General features: G+C 40.5%; 1 protein-coding gene across 2 annotated transcripts in view; it reads left to right on the forward strand.

Moving 5' to 3' along the window:
* Positions 1–16,095, forward strand: part of kiaa1549lb (KIAA1549-like b) — a 182,164-nt gene that overhangs the window by 43,357 nt on the left and 122,712 nt on the right. For both annotated transcript variants that reach the window (XM_084124747.1, XM_084124748.1), the window contains exons 3-7: positions 4,436–4,906; positions 5,716–5,831; positions 9,658–9,877; positions 12,295–12,428; positions 12,599–12,767. In XM_084124747.1, coding sequence (XP_083980873.1) covers positions 4,436–4,906; positions 5,716–5,831; positions 9,658–9,877; positions 12,295–12,428; positions 12,599–12,767 — 1,110 coding nt within the window. The remainder of the gene's footprint in view (positions 1–4,435; positions 4,907–5,715; positions 5,832–9,657; positions 9,878–12,294; positions 12,429–12,598; positions 12,768–16,095) is intronic.

Here is a 16,095-nt window from a genome sequence, read left to right on the forward strand (position 1 = left end):
ACAGTCGCAGACAGACGCCGCAAAAACGTGACCACAGCAGCTCGGAGGTGACGGTTGAGTCACGCTAAGGCAAGGTGTGTTTATCGCCTCAGTCTGTTGCTTGACTGCAGAGAACTGTCTGGCAAAGTCCTTGACAGTGTTACTGAATAGGCCACCTTGCGAGATGGGGGTATCAATAAAGCAGACTTTGTCAACCTCCCTCATCTCCGCAAGGCTGAGTAAGAGATGGCACTCCTGGACCACCATGGTGGACATGGCCTGGCCGAGAGCCCACGCCGTAACTTTCGGTTTGCCAAGCACAGTTCCTGCATAAATCCCTGCTCAGAACTACCCTGGTTCAGGTCTTTAGAACTTTGGCCTGATGGACCTGCAGAATGGCCATAGCATGCAGGGCGAAGGTGGCCTGTCCAGCAGCACCGTAAGCCTTTCCCCGTTAGAGACAAAGTTAACATACAGGCCCTGGAAGGGAGTCTGGGACGATTCTGCGGTTTTGCGGGCATAAATGTACCACAATTGCATGCTCCATCTGTGTAACCTCTGTATACCCCCTGGCTGCCCCACCGTCAAGGGTAGTGAGGGTGGAAGAGCTCATGAAGAGGGCCCTGGCAGTAAAAGGTGCCTTCCACAACTTCGTAAGCTCTTCATGCTCTTCTGGGAAGAAGGGCACTGGTGCGGGGTACGACTGTGAGTTGTGCCCCGAACCCAGATACCAATAATCCAGCTGATAACGCTCGGGACCAGGCCAGAGGATTACACTGCAGGCCGATGCTCTAGGCGGCCGGGGCAAGCATGGTTGCTAACTCTGCATCAAACTGAGCTACCACATTTGACAGTGGAAGTCCAGCGGATTCTTCAGTGGAGTCTTCAGCGTTGGAAGGCATAAACCTCCCCTGTTAATACTGCAATTGACAGTTCATCCTCTTCTCGAGCCCAAAGAAATTTTGTTCACCCTGAGACGAACCGCCAACCCATCCAAGAACTCGACTGGGTGGAAAATGCAAGGAATAGGAGGTCCGTGAGGATTGACACGGCACAAAGGCTACAATTGTTGCCCTTATATTGCCCTCAGCAATTGTTGCCACGCCCTTGTGCATAGAAGAAGGACCGAGACAGAGAGCAAGTTGAGGTGAATCTCTCTCTAGCCAGAAAAGGTCGCGTCCACAACGTTGCCATGATCATGTTCTCGTAGTGAGAACACTGAACCATTCTTGAACAAATCTGCTCTTTTTGGGAAATCTGCTCTTTTATTGCTGAAGTGCCCAGGGGAGCTCTCTGCACTTAACTGTTCCTTAGAGAGGGGAGAGAGACCGCTGAAATGCGCTTTGTACACCAGTTTTGGCAGAAATTTTCCTTGTGTAGAGGTGAATGGAATGAGCGATGGTTGTAAACACATGCACTCAGCTCCAAAGAACAAATCTGAATGAGTGGATACATACCAGTTCCTTTTATACTCGTATGTCTGGGGGAGTGGCCGGCGCATGCAAATTCCACTCGCCAATTCTCATTGGCCTTTCCTCAAAGTATCAGAGGTGTCTGGGGCTCCCTATTGCGACCCCTAGTGTCACTACATCGACACTTGTCGAAGTGAATGACAAATAGGGAACTAGGGTCTCCCATACCCCACTTTTACAACACTCTGCTCGAGAAAGTGACAACATTTTTCAGATTTTTTTCTGGAACACAGCATTTAATGTCTTATACATCTGGTCAAGCTATAGTATGACATATCTGTCTTCCAGCAGTTTACTTCAGTGTTCTGAAGCAGTTGCAGGTTTTCTGCAGGTATTCGACCTGAAGCATGCATTCTCAGCCTGAAGCACATTATTGATGCATTTGCTGTAAATTATTTATTTAGTGACCAAAACAAAGCTACCTGGAAATCCACTTAGAGAATAGAGACAACTACTGGCTCAAATATTCAAAAGGAACAGGCTGCCAGGACCACCGAGAGAAAGAGGGGTCATTGAACACTCTGGACATTTATACTGCTTTTTATATCAAATACCAGATCAGAGACAGCTCACTTTATGCTAATGACTAGTGACTAGGCATTAGCCTTCATTATATTTAATGAATAATCCAGCAAACTCGCTCACTCAACAAAGGTCTATGAAACTTCTCCCAAAAACTAACATCCCACATGAAGCTAACACACTGGCAGAACCCGGTGTCCTCTTACAGGACACATTGAGACTGATAAGAATTTTACGACCCCCAAAAGGAATTTGCAGGGAATTGTGACTCTTACTTAATTCTTGCTGAGAAGGAGAAATAAACCCTTTTAATCCTATATATTCTATATATATATCCACGTGAGAAATGTATTAACATATATCTAATTTTCCCATCTCATGATTTTCCTTTTATGTGGTTTGGTCTATGTCTTCATTTTCTCTTCTAAACTCTTTTGGATTAATGTTTTGGATTAATGTTTTAGACTATGTTGCATACTATGGTTAACCAAAATCATATGTGTGGCATGTTTAGTCTCTATAAACTCCAATCTTAATTCCCCATTTGCTAATTTACATTACATTTTGCTAACTTTGTAACGCATTAGTATTATAAGACACCTTATGAAATTACATATTCAAATGCCCTGCTAGAACACAAAGGGTCGTAAAAATCTCCCTCAGAAGGGAATACTTCTTATTGGCTCACACACCTCCAGAGGGTGTGACATCTTATCACGCTTTAAAAATCACTGATCACAAGATCACGCCTCCTAGCCTCTAAGCCTCTTACTATCTTAGTCCTTTTCTGGAATCCTGATGTGAAGATGATGCTGAACTAGAAGTTTTCTAAGGACCCCCCGCCAAGCTTGTGCCAGGCTGCGGCCTTGTCTTTCCATTCACCAAAGATCCTCTGACTCCCACTGGTTCTATCTCATCAAGACCACATCAGCAAAGATCAACTGGAGCCTCAACAACTTGCATCAGGACAGTTTAATTCAAATGGGCGAGATATGCAAGTATCAAACTTAGTTTCATTATTTGATACATTAAGTAATCTTACCCCTTTTAAAGAAGGGCGTGGTAGAACAAACTGATGGTTTGCTCAAGGCTGTTGATCTGCTGAATTTCAAACAATGCTATAACTACTTGCTTTCCTGTATTCTGCTTCAGCTCTCTTTCCCTTGGTAAACCGTATGCATGTATGTATGTGTATGTTAGAGTAGTTTAAGTGTTTAGTCTAGTTAATAAAGTCTTGTTCATGTCACACGTAAAGTTGTCCGTGTCTCAAGCTCATACCGGAGTCTCTAATCATAGATTTTGACTACTTGCTCTTAGTAGTACTGTAAAGTGAGAAATACATTTCCCATGCCCTGGAAATGTACATTTCTTACAATTAATAAACAATTAACACTGAGTGTTCACGGGACAAAAAGGTCAATGGATTGTAATATTAATTTTACAACATTAAGTTAATTCTATTAACTGATCCAAATATTCATAATCAATTATAACAAGTTATTATTGATTATTAATATTTCATAGAGCTAATTTGCTGCACAATTAACATGTTTGCTTGTTTATTCTAAGATGAATATGTCTTTGACTGATGTTGTTACTGTAAATGCAGCATTAGGTATTCTGAAGTGACACTGAACACTTTGAAAAAAAGTCCTCTGAAGCCATAGTTTACAGTAATTTTATAACAGCTAAGGGGGTTTTAGGTGCTCTGCTCTGTGTTGTACCTAACAACACCTCCTAAAATCACTGTAAACCACAAGTTCTTGGGGCTTATTGCTTTATTTTACAATTTAAGTGATATGTTTCAACCATATTAATCACATGAAATTAATATTCTATGTACCTAAAAGGATTCAAAAGCATTTGTAATTTGTTAATACATATAATTATTTTGTTTTAGATACCGTCAATACATTAGATACATTTCAAACTTGTCAAACGTTTGTAATAATTTTGAATAATTGAAATAAAGTCTCTCAAATTTACCAAGGCTGCATTTACAGTATTTGATTGAAAATACAGTATAAACAGCCATTTTTTGAAATATTAGTACAATTTAAAATAACTGTTTTCTGTTTTAATATATTCTAAAATGTAATGGCCTGTGATGGCAAAGTTGAATTTTCAGCAGCCATTACTCCAGTCTTCAGTGTCACATGGTCTTTTATCATCATTCTAAAATGCTGATTTGATGCTCAGCATTGTGAACATAAGACATTGCTTTCAAAAACATGAACAAAATCAGGATTTCACATAAAATACCTATGATTACTAATGCTTATTAAATGAATGTCCTTATTACATTTTATACACTTCGTAACCATCATTGTTACCATCATCCTCACCATCATCATCTTAATCATTGTCACCATCAACATAATCATTACTTCACATTCACCATCTTCATTGCCCTCTACAGTCACCTTCTCACCTCCCTCACCTCAAATATTTTGTTGTTTCAGTGTGGATATCTGAGCTGGTGGAACCTGTGGCCACATCCATAGTTGCAGACCCTCACCATAAAGCCAGTGATTCTAGCAGATACCCATCTGAGCATCTGAGACCTTCAGCTACAGCTGTGGACACACAACAAGAACGGCCAGACATTACAACTACTATCATATCTCAACCTACTACATTTACCAGCAATACTGTTACCACAACCAGCATCCCTTTTATGACAACCACAAATCAGATTAGCACTACCAAGTCATCGGCTGCTAAACGACACCCTAAAACACCTAGGACCACTATTAGAACTACAACTATTCTCCCAGAATCTCCAAAGACAACACCTAGAATCCCATCTTCTTCCACCTCAAAGAGTGCTAAATTGGACCCTTCAAAAAGCACTTTAGGTCCTCCAAGAGCTGCTGCTACTGAGGGCACACTGCTGAGATGTAACATCACGGACAAGATGTGGATAAAAACAGGTGTGATTGCACAGAAGTCACTTAAAAACTTAATAATAATACTAATAATAATACTCAATACTTTTCTCAAATTATATTTATGGTTTGGTTCAAAGCCTAAATTTAGATTTTATATTAATAAAAAAATTTATCTTTCCTAAAAGTGAAAATCATTCATACAAAAAGTTTTTTTTTTCAGTGTATAGTCGAGACCAGCTCCTTTGGGTCAAGAACGAGACCAGAAGTCAAATCCTAGTCCACATACTCCCAAGTCCATGACAAGACCAAGCGATGAAAATATTGTCTTGGATTTGAGATTGAATCCGGTCCAGTACCACAACATTTAGTGTAATTTGCTACTGCTGCCGTCATTCATGCTTAACATACCTTGAATAAATCTTCTGTACATGTAAAGTCCTACTCTCAGTTATTGAATAATAATGAATAATGAATACTATTTGTTATCATAACAGTTCATGTAGGAGATTCTGAATTACAATGTCGTAGTTTCTCGATAATCAACTTGTAGAGCATATTTCCATGGTCTTGGTCTTATTATGGATTCGGGAACATTTGCTAGTCTCATCCATTTCCCTCTGTTCAATTGCCTTAGTTGATAAATACAATATATACAGTATATATCTTATTGATATTAATTTATGAAGAGTAACAATAGTTTATTTTTGGCGAAAACTATAGGCTACCATGGTACATTTTTTACAAAGTTCCTTCCTGATTAAATGGTTTCTGTTGATTAGATAAGAAACATAAAATCAGCTTATATTCTTCAAAGAAAATACTATAACTCTTTATTTTTCTGTCTATGACAGTGTTGTCCGTACAGTTACGGAGTCGTCGTCTAGACAGTATTTTGAAGCAGAATCTCCCTCGAGGATTTACTCAAGCTCTGAAGAAGGCCTTGAATGACAGCACGGTTCAAGCTAAGGTTTGCAATTCAAGAATTTTTAACACAATCATCATCCAATGTGCACCAACACAAATGACATTCTGCTTTAAGGAATGTTTGCTGTCTTGCTATAACTTCCACCAGACCTACTGTAGCTACTGAATTGAACCACTCCCCGAATTACTTCAATCACACTTCCCTCTCTTTGAAATCTCCCTCTCTTAATGTAAGCAAACTTAGGCTACGTTCACACTGCAGGCTGAAACGACCCAATTCCGATTTTTTTGCCCCTATGCGACCTGTATCTGATCTTTTCATGACAGTCTGAACGACACAGATCCGATCTTTTCAAATGTGACCCAGGCCACTTGGGTATGTGGTCCCAAATCCGATACATATCCGATCTTTTGAAATGCGACTTCAGTCTGAACGGCCAGGTCACATGTATCCGACCCGCACGTCATTGATACGCGACAAACGTCATAATTCTGCGTTGAAGTAGTCGTCGGTTTGAAAACGGACTGCATATTCGTCGAGCTGAGGTAAATCTGCCGAACGGGTCGACCTCGACGAGCCCGTTAATTAAAAAAATAAATAAAAGCCCACGGCCACCATCATTATATATGACTAACGTTATGTTAACTTATTTGTGCTGATATTAGATAGGTCAGCGGCTGCTGTCTGGCTCTTGTGTAACGGTCGCTGTGCGCGCTCGTGTGTGTGTGTGTGAGAATCACAGTTAGTTGAAGTTTAGCTACTTCCGCAAACAACAAGTGACGTCGTTGACCGTTGAGTACTCTTCTGCGCATGCGGGTCACTTCTGGGTCATTTCACGTTCACACAGGAGATCACAAAAGGTCGCATTTAATTGGAAATGTGAACGGCCTTGCAAAAAAATCTAATTTTTTCAAAAAATCGGAATTGAGCATTAAGCCCTGCAGTGTGAACTTAGACTTAAGCTCAAAGCTCAAACTCAAACATTCACCTTAAGTTGTAAATGCCATGCAAGAGATCACTATGGAACTGTAGGAAAATTATGTTGTGACTCTGATTGGCTGATGGGGGAAGACAGATGATAAATTGGGTGGAAACAGAAGTGGAATACAGCTACTATCACTTAGGCTATACAGTTTCTAAACCTTTTCTGCCTGTTAACTTGTTAAAGATTAAGGCTATGATGTCAATGCAATACTCATGTTGAAAGCAATCCAGGGAAAACTCAAACGTTTGTGGCCCATCAAAGTGTTGTTTGAAGGAGCTACATGGGTTTGGACTTAGACATATATATATATATATATGTATATGTGTATGTAGTTTTATTTTTAAAAGATGTATTTTTGGCGTTTTTGCATAGAACTAGTTGCTAGACAGGAAGGTGGGAGAGAGAGAGAGAGAGAGAGAGAGAGAGGGGGGATGGGATCGGGAAAGGTCCACGAGCCGTGACTCGAATTTAGGTCTCCTGAAGCACAACGACACTAAATATCGGCACACTTGCCCACAAGGCTATCGGCACCGACCACAAGTGTATACTACATAATGCACACTTTGTCTTCAATAACAAATGCACATTAATAGACAAATAATACTTAGCTATACTTTGTACAAAATACTATTGTATACTATAATGTAATGTATAAACTATACTTTCAATGCATTGTTACAATGATCATTTCCAGCACACAGTTAAAATATACCTAAAATATATTATTAATAAAGTGCAAATACACTTTTAAAAAATAAACTGAATTTTCACTATATATAAAATACATTTTTTTGAAAATATACTAAAGTACAATTATTTTAAAGTGTGTTAAAATTTGTATTGTGAGAATAGCTAAAAGCATGATTTTAATATACTAAATATATTTAAAGATAGTACAATTTTTGTTAGTATATTTGCAATGTACTGTTGAAAAGGAATATATTTCAAATACAATAAAGTACACTTTTTTTCCACTAGGGAACTACTGGTTTAGTCATTTTATACTGCGAGTATACTTGTACATTTTCTTTAAGTGAACATAACACCATACTTATAGTTTGCTATTTATATATTATTTTTGCACTTTAAGTATACTACTATTTTCCTGTTAAGGTATTATTTTTTTATACTTAAAATATACCTTTAACTGTACTTTAACATTTTCCATTTAAACAAATATTTTATTCTAACTTCCAGCATCCTTTATTATCATTTAACAAACATGTATTCTTTTTACTTCAATGAGCTCATTGTTTCTGGCTTAAATTAATACATTGTTTAAATTAATACATTATTAGCTAACTGTGTGATTTGTAAAAGTACATTTCTGAAATACATAACTTGGACACAGTCACCTCTGATTTGAGGTTGAGGATCCAAATGCAGTATTTATTGAACAGGGTAATCCAAAGTACAGGCAAGGTCAAACACAGGCAGGCAGGCAGTCCATACAAACAAACACAACAAGGCAGGGAACATGGGCAAAAATCCACGTAATCCACGGAACAGGCAAGAAATCCAAAAACCAAGAGACAAGAAGCCAGGGAAAAAATGTTCAGAATTGCAATGTAACACTAAACAAGACTTCACAGATAATGACTGAGAAAACCAGGCTTATATGGGGTGAGCTAAACAAGATAATGAGACACAGGTGAATGTGATAATGGATGAAGAGTCCGGGCAGTGAGTTATGGGAAATGTAGTTTGTGAGGGAATGACAATAGTCTGATGTGGAGTGCCCTCTGGTGCCCTCAAGGGCACTCCAGCTGGTTACATATGCTGTTTAATGTTTGATGATCACATTATTTTACATTGGCATAAGCAATCTTCTATCACTTGTTTCTGTTTCTTTTTCACCTGTGTTTTTATCTGGAGATTCTGTACTCTTTCACTCACCATATAACAGTGAAAATATGGATAGCTGGACAATTCAGTCAATTCCTATGTACACTATCAGTGTACTAGCCTACCCAAAAATTCAGATACTCAGAATTAGGAACATATCTGTTGTCTTTATAAATCAACATTTTCAAACAATGTAAGTTTATAAGACAGTATGTAAAACTATGTGAAAAAAGTATTTAAGAGGCTACTCAATCAAATGTAAAAACAACTACAAGCCGAGTATACTTAGAGTACCTAACTATACTTTTAAGTATATCTCGATCAAAAGATTAAGTACAAGAATAGGCCAAATATACTTAGACTTTTATGTCAGTATATGTCAAGTATACTTCAGTGCAATTTTAGGTATACTTCTGAGAAGTTCATTATGTAAGTAGACTGAAAGTATACTTTCTTATTTTTAGTTTAAAAGAAGTATACTTACAGCACACTTGAATAAACTTATTTTTCACAAGGGGAAACAGCTATATGTTGGGCATGATTAAAGTTAAACACACAACAGACACACAACCACTTCATATTTAGCAAAACATCCTGAAAATGGCCTATTAAGCTGTTTATATTCTACAATCTTTGTTTAAGTTTTGTTCTGTGTAAATTAAATAACATTTGGACGTAAATGGTCCTCTTCCTTACATAAATGCAAGCACCGCTACAACAGAGTGTCCTGCGGATCACCTTTATGAGATTGTCATCAAGCATGACATCGGCATCTTCATCTGACTTTATTCTGGTTCGATCTTGATTTCTCTGCAGTTGTACTTTGTGTTGTACATCCAAGCAGTCAGTCCCAAATAGCACTGATGCAGAGAAAAAGAGATGGCAGAGAGAATACTGACTCACATTCAATTTTCAGTAAATTATTCATTCCAGTGTGAACGTATTTATCTCAATGTATACAACTTTTAAAATTATCACCAAACTACTGAATGCACCTTTAATATCAGTGTTTCTTGTACATTTCTCTACCTTCCCCAGATTGAGAGCATCTCCAGTGTGCCTAACGTGACGGTCGGTTACTATGTGACCCATGGAGAGATGGTGTACACTGCCTCAGTGGTGGTGGAGGCTCTTAGTATCTATGGTATTGAGAGATTGATGGCAGACATTCGGCAGTTTGTGCCGCTGGTGCAGGCAGTTCCCATCCCAGCAGTCCCCTGGAGACCCAGCCCTGCCATCTCATTGATGCTGAAGACAGGTCAGTCTCACAGCTCAATCTCTGTCACCACACTAATGTGTCAACGCTGCCATACATATTTTTTTGCATATCAATTTAATAATACAGCCATTGTCATTGTGAGACCTAATACTATTTGTCCAACTCATGTTGGATGTAATTTAAATTAAGCTTAATTGAATCATGATGCAGCAGAAATGAAGATGGCAGTTCAATCAAATATAACGGGAAAAAAAAAGGCACAGGAGAAACAAAAGGCAGCATAACAGCTTGCAGTTAAACAAGAACCAGACCGAGAACTGAGCAAACCAAGGGTAAATAAATACACAGGATAACAAGGAACAAAACAACATACAGGTGAACAACATAATCAGTAACCAATAAAGGTGAACAACATAATCAGTAACCATAGAAACAAACAGGGACCTAGGCAACTAAGGAAACGGGAACTAAACATATGGGGCACATTCAAGTTCAAAACGGTGTGCAACGTTTTGCTACGGTTTCCGGGTTGAACGTCATGTTTCCTGGAAACGGCGTGCACCGGTGAGATACGTTTTCTCTTGTTTGGTGGGTGTGTCAGAACTGCAGTCCAATCAGCAGCAACATGTATATAAAGCACGCGGTATTAAAGTGAACTCGCACAATGGGTTCAAGGAAAGTAATTTACAAATGTGTTCGATGCAGCTCGGTATACGCAACAACTGAGGATATTAGAAGACATGTTTGTCATAAGTTTTATTGTAAAAATATAGGATATCAACATAATGATGTAGTTGTTTATATTTTTAGCTTCATTGCAAGTGTATGACATTTGGTATAGAAATAAACAATGGTAATTAAGTGCTTTTCATAAAAATGAGAAAGAAAATACAGGGTATTAAAACAGTAGTAACTACAAATAAAGTCAGTATGTAAGGCTAAATAGATGCGTTTTAGTCTGAATTAGGTAAGATGTGTGCTTCCATTTCAGTTTCAGCAATCCCTTCACTCGATTGAGATGTTCTCTTTTGTTCTGGGCGGCAAGTGCAGTAACTGTAACATCGGGCATATTTTGTAGTATTAAACACATATTTATACTGACTTCATCAGGCTCCGAAAATTCTTCACAAAGAACACAAAGAATGGCCTTCTCAGCTGCCATAGTTGCAACTCTTGCGTCATCAGAACAGTGTGTTCAACGCATCACCGTTTCTGTTTAAAAAACATTGTGCAACGTTTTGTCGGGGCTGAACGCAGCCCTGGTGTACCTCTCAATATCCCTCCTCGTCTCCTCTCTCCTCCGTCCTCCATCCTATGACCCGGAAACCGATCGAGCTCAGCCATCTTGAAGGATATCTCAATTCTCTAATTGCACCGTGAGCAGTTGAGGATCGAGGAGTGAGGAGGCTTCCCGAGGAGGCTTCCCGAGGAGTTATGAGTGAGGATACACAGGTGTATCCTGTGCGGAAGTGTTTTATCGACTAAACGTGACGCACGTATAAATTCTCCTCCCCCTTCACATCGGTCACAATAATTTTAATTTATACTTTACCTTTGCAGTTTATATAAACCACACATCTCACATATTTCAACAGGGTATCTTGCTTTATTAATATTTATTATGAATTTCAAACTTCATCAACATAAGGGCAGATCCTTTGAGCGCTGCTGATGACACGGTGAAGTGACGCTCGAGTGATCAAGTATTCCAATGTATAAAAAAAGCTTTCATTCGATTCCTCTGTCCTCCTTTTCTTTCCTTGCAGCCTTCCCTCGTATCCTACAGGGGGATGAGCTGAGACGCGAGGAAAGGAAGCGAGGAAAGGAAACGAGGATGCACAAATAAGAAATGATGAGCACCCCTGAACTATGAACACAGAAACAAAGGGAAGAAAAGAACCTCACTATAAGAGTCTCTAACAGAATTAGAATATGACAAATTGGTTCTCAAGTATCTTGTAAGCGAAACGTCATGTCATGCTGGCATATATAATTTGAGAGCTGCGGAAGCGGTGAAGATTTTTTAGTGAATAACTTTTGGTCTGTTCTTCAAAGCTATCATATGGCTTGGAATATGGCATACTGGCATGGACCCCTTTTATGGTGGCACCACAGACTTTGTATTTCTTTTAAGAAAAGAGGTGTCATTATTATTTGAAAAAGTAACTCAAATAGTTTGTTATAAATTTAAAAGTAATGCATTACTTTACTAGTTACTTCAAAAAAGTAATCTAATTACGTAACTAGTAATGCGTTACCCAAAACACTGCATGTGATATTGCTTAATTAGATCTTTAATAAATCCGAAATTAATCAAGCATTTAGCAATGCCATGGTATATAAAATATAATACTTTTAAGAATGGTATCCTGATGGTACGGAGTATGTTCTGCATGTTTCAGCAGCTTCTTTTCATATGGTGTCTTCTCTGTGCATGTCTTTATGTTTGTGTGTAGTTCTGAGGTTTGTAGGGCCAGGATATGACCTCAGATCCTGCAGATTTACTCAGATGATGGAGCAGAGACTGGAGAATGCTTTTGCTGAAGCCGAGGCCATAGTGATGAACTCTCATAGTGGCCTCACTGTACAGGTGGGAAGGTTTAACTACTTTAAACTACTTTATTAACCTCTAAACTTTTGCAAATCAAATGAGGTTTGTTGGATTCAATGCATTCACATTTTTTGGGGGGGGGGGGAAGTTTATAATGCATTTCATTTTCTGTCATATTTTTTTAGTTTCTCTCTTCTCTTTTCTCACAGATCTTGAGCACATCTCAGTCTTTGGGTACTCCAGCTGTATCTCTGATATATGTGGTACATAATGGCAGTGTCTCTCTCAATGGCACAACAGCCAGTAACCTCCTCAGCCACCTGACCGCTGAGCTTGTCGGCTACTTCCTGTTTTACCCTCCACTGATCACTGCTGAGCGTACGTGCTTTCTGGCGTTCCTCAGTTATACAATTAAGATGTAACAAATGCAGTTGTTACAATTTGTATTTCCTTTTTAGATAGTATAGTATGAGTATAGTATGCAAAACTGACAATTCATTTCATTTTTGGTTTATATTTTTAAATCTGAACTGTCACATTAATTAAAAAACAAACAAACAAACAAACATAATAAACAGCATTAATGTTAAAATGTTTTTTGGGACATAATTATCTAAACATGATAGAGGCAAAATGACATTGATGATTCTCTTCAGAGTGTTAAAGCATTTTCTGTTTGGTTTGTAGTCTTCACAGGTTCATGCATACATGGGCCTGGGCACAGCATGCACATCAAAGCCAATTACACAGAAAAATAATGAACAGTTGGGAATCCCAGATACACTTGTGTCTGTGTCTGTGTGTAAAGAACACGGTTCCACTAGCAACTGTAATGTGATGGTGAGAATATCACACACCTCGCTGTCACACTTTTGCTCATGATGTCTGTGGGTTGTTTGCTTTCTCCTCACAGTCCATTTTCTTGTCTGCTTTGTCCTTGCTTTGATGAAGTTTTTATTTAAATGTTCTTAAGCTGAAATGCATTTATTTACAGAACAGCGTTTGTCAAGTTTTCCAGAATTATTTTTCAGCCTTGCCCAAACTTGAGATGGCATTCAGACTATGAAGGACGAAAGAGGACAACTCATTGAGTCTTCCTGTTTTTTTATTTACTTCTGTTTGCAGAGGTATTGGCAGAAGCAATAGTAGAAACAGTAGTTGCAGTAGCTGCAGTAGGTTGATAATCTTTAAAAGATAAATTGAAACAAAACAAATATACATTAATATAAATAAAGATATTTAAACTAACATTTAACATCTCATTCACCATCACCATATTAACTACAGTATAATCAACTAAATCAAATGCCTTGACAATTAATTATAAATGTTAACAAACTTAAAACACACCTTTCAAACTCAAATAATTGGTCAACATAAATCATACAAAGCTTAGCATCAATCAGTACTGTAGCAAATTCCATCAAATAAGCTTAAACACAATACTGACGTTATACAACTTCAAAGTTGATATTTTACATCAACATAATTTAAGTTAATGTTCATACCAGTTGAGTCTTCAAGCTTGAATTTGAGCTGAATGTGCGAAAGTCCTTAATCAATCAAGAGATCTTCTCCAAACTTTTTCACCTGCATGTGCTCTCAGAGGTGCACCACTATATTGTTCCCCCCTGGAAACACAACTTCTCAGGTTCCAGCTCAGCCACCACACTGCACTGCCCTCTTTAGGAATTTCTTTACATGGAGGAACTTGAAGTAAATGCTAATTTTTTCTTGACGAAACACCTCCCACTTGACCTCCTGGTTCACGAACCCAAGGAGGTCACTCCAATCACCTTGTTATAACTTTTACTTTTGTTCTTGCTTTTGTTCCTCTACAGGAAGAAAAACGATCAGTTGTCTGACATCCCTATGAAGGATTGTAGCAGGGATTTTAGTTGATAGGTTCTTAACTTTTATCTCTTTGGACAGGCTTCACAGTTGAGACTGGGTAGCTAGGGTAGGTTCTCTTACGAGAGTCCTCTCGTACTGCGTTTTTATCAAAACGCTACGGGAAAAGTCTCTTTTCACGAAATACTGAAGCAAAAAATTATCCTTAATTTTCATACATGTAAAGCGCGTTGCAGCAGTAGTCAACTATGGCGAGACGGCTTGCTCGCTCATTGGCTGCTCTGCGGCAACTGCATAAGCCTATCGAGCGAGGCCTGAGGTGACGTCAGGCCAATGAGGGCGCCTCCTTGCCATTTCCCGCCGAGACGGGTGTGGCTAACCTCTATAAAAGGAGCTCGAAAAGGCTGATTCACTTGATTTTCATCTCTTCAGCGAAGCGCACGCATCGCTGGATCACGAGGAAGCAAGCGTCGTCTGAGGCAAGCACTTCAGCGGGACGAGCCACTTGAAGCCGCTGGCCTACGCCGCCTTCTACAGCCGTACCTGCTGCGCTTTCCGACGCATATCCTTTCATTATCCTTTTACTGTTCTTGTGTGTGTGTGTGTGTTCGCCTTGCGACACTCACCCCCTAAAAGAGCTGCGTCTTTTTAAAGATGCCTTCATGCGGCTCGTGCCGAGCCCCACTCACCGAGGGAGACCGCCATGTCATCTGCGTCTCCTGTTTGGGTGAGGACCATGCAGCGCTCGCGCTCGCTGACGGCGGCTGCCCTCACTGCGAGCTTTTGCCTATGGTGACTCTGCGGACTCGCCTGGCATTCTTCTCAGAGCCTGCATTCCCCGCCGCGCTGCCGCGCCGTAAGAAGCGCCGCTCGCAGCGGGTCCCGGAACCCGCTCCAGCCCGACTAAGCTCGCCGGTTCGCCCGCCTGCTTCACCGGCTTCTCCCGAATCACTTCCTGATGCTCAGCGCCCGCAGTCTGCCGCCGCTTCATCACAGGAAGTCGGTTCCGAGGCCGCGTCGGGGGAAAAGGATTCCTGCTCTCTGCTAGCTTCAGGCAGCGAGGACTGGGCGAGCTCCGAGGATCTCGCGCCTGCTGCCCGCAAGCCCACTACGAGAGCCAACATTGAGAGAGAGCTCATGCGAGTACTCGCGCTGGCCGCGGCGAGCCTCGGCCTCGAGTGGTCTGCTCCGGAGCTCCCCTCTCGCACCCGGCTGGATGGTAGCTTCCTCCCTGGTGAGCGCACTTCTCCGGATTCAAAGCCCGCTCCTTTTCTTCCTGAGCTGCATGAAGAAGTTGCGAAGGCCTGGAACGCGCCCTTCTCTGCGCGAACGCGCTCGTCTGTGTCACCAGCATTTTCCTCCCTGGATAATGCGAAAGACCGAGGCTACCTTTCACTTCCGCCGGTGGAACATGCGATAGCAACCCACCTTTGCCCGCCCTCTGCTGGACGGCGGACTAAACCAGTGTTGCCTTCAAAAGCCTGCCGCATGACGTCGACGCTGCTCGCGCGAATTTTCTCCGCCGCTGGGCAGGCCGCGTCAGCGCTACACACCATGGCTACACTGCAGATATTTCAGGGTGATCTCCTCCGTAAGTTGGACGAGATGGGACCTGAGGCTATCTGCATCGCGGATTTGAGGAGCGCTTCAGATCTAACACTCCGCGCTACCAAGTCTGCTGCACAAGCCATGGGAAAGTGTATGGCTTCCGCCACTGTTGCTGAGAGGCATCTATGGCTGACGCTCACGGAGATGGCTGATTCCGAGCGCAACGCGTTTCTCGACGCCCCGGTGTCTTCTGCTGGCCTTTTCGGTTCTTCTCTCTCCGAGTTCGTGGAGAGATTTACTGAAGCCC

This window comes from Abramis brama, assembly GCF_963993115.1.
Source record: "Abramis brama genome assembly, chromosome: 9".
NCBI lineage: Eukaryota > Metazoa > Chordata > Actinopteri > Cypriniformes > Leuciscidae > Abramis > Abramis brama.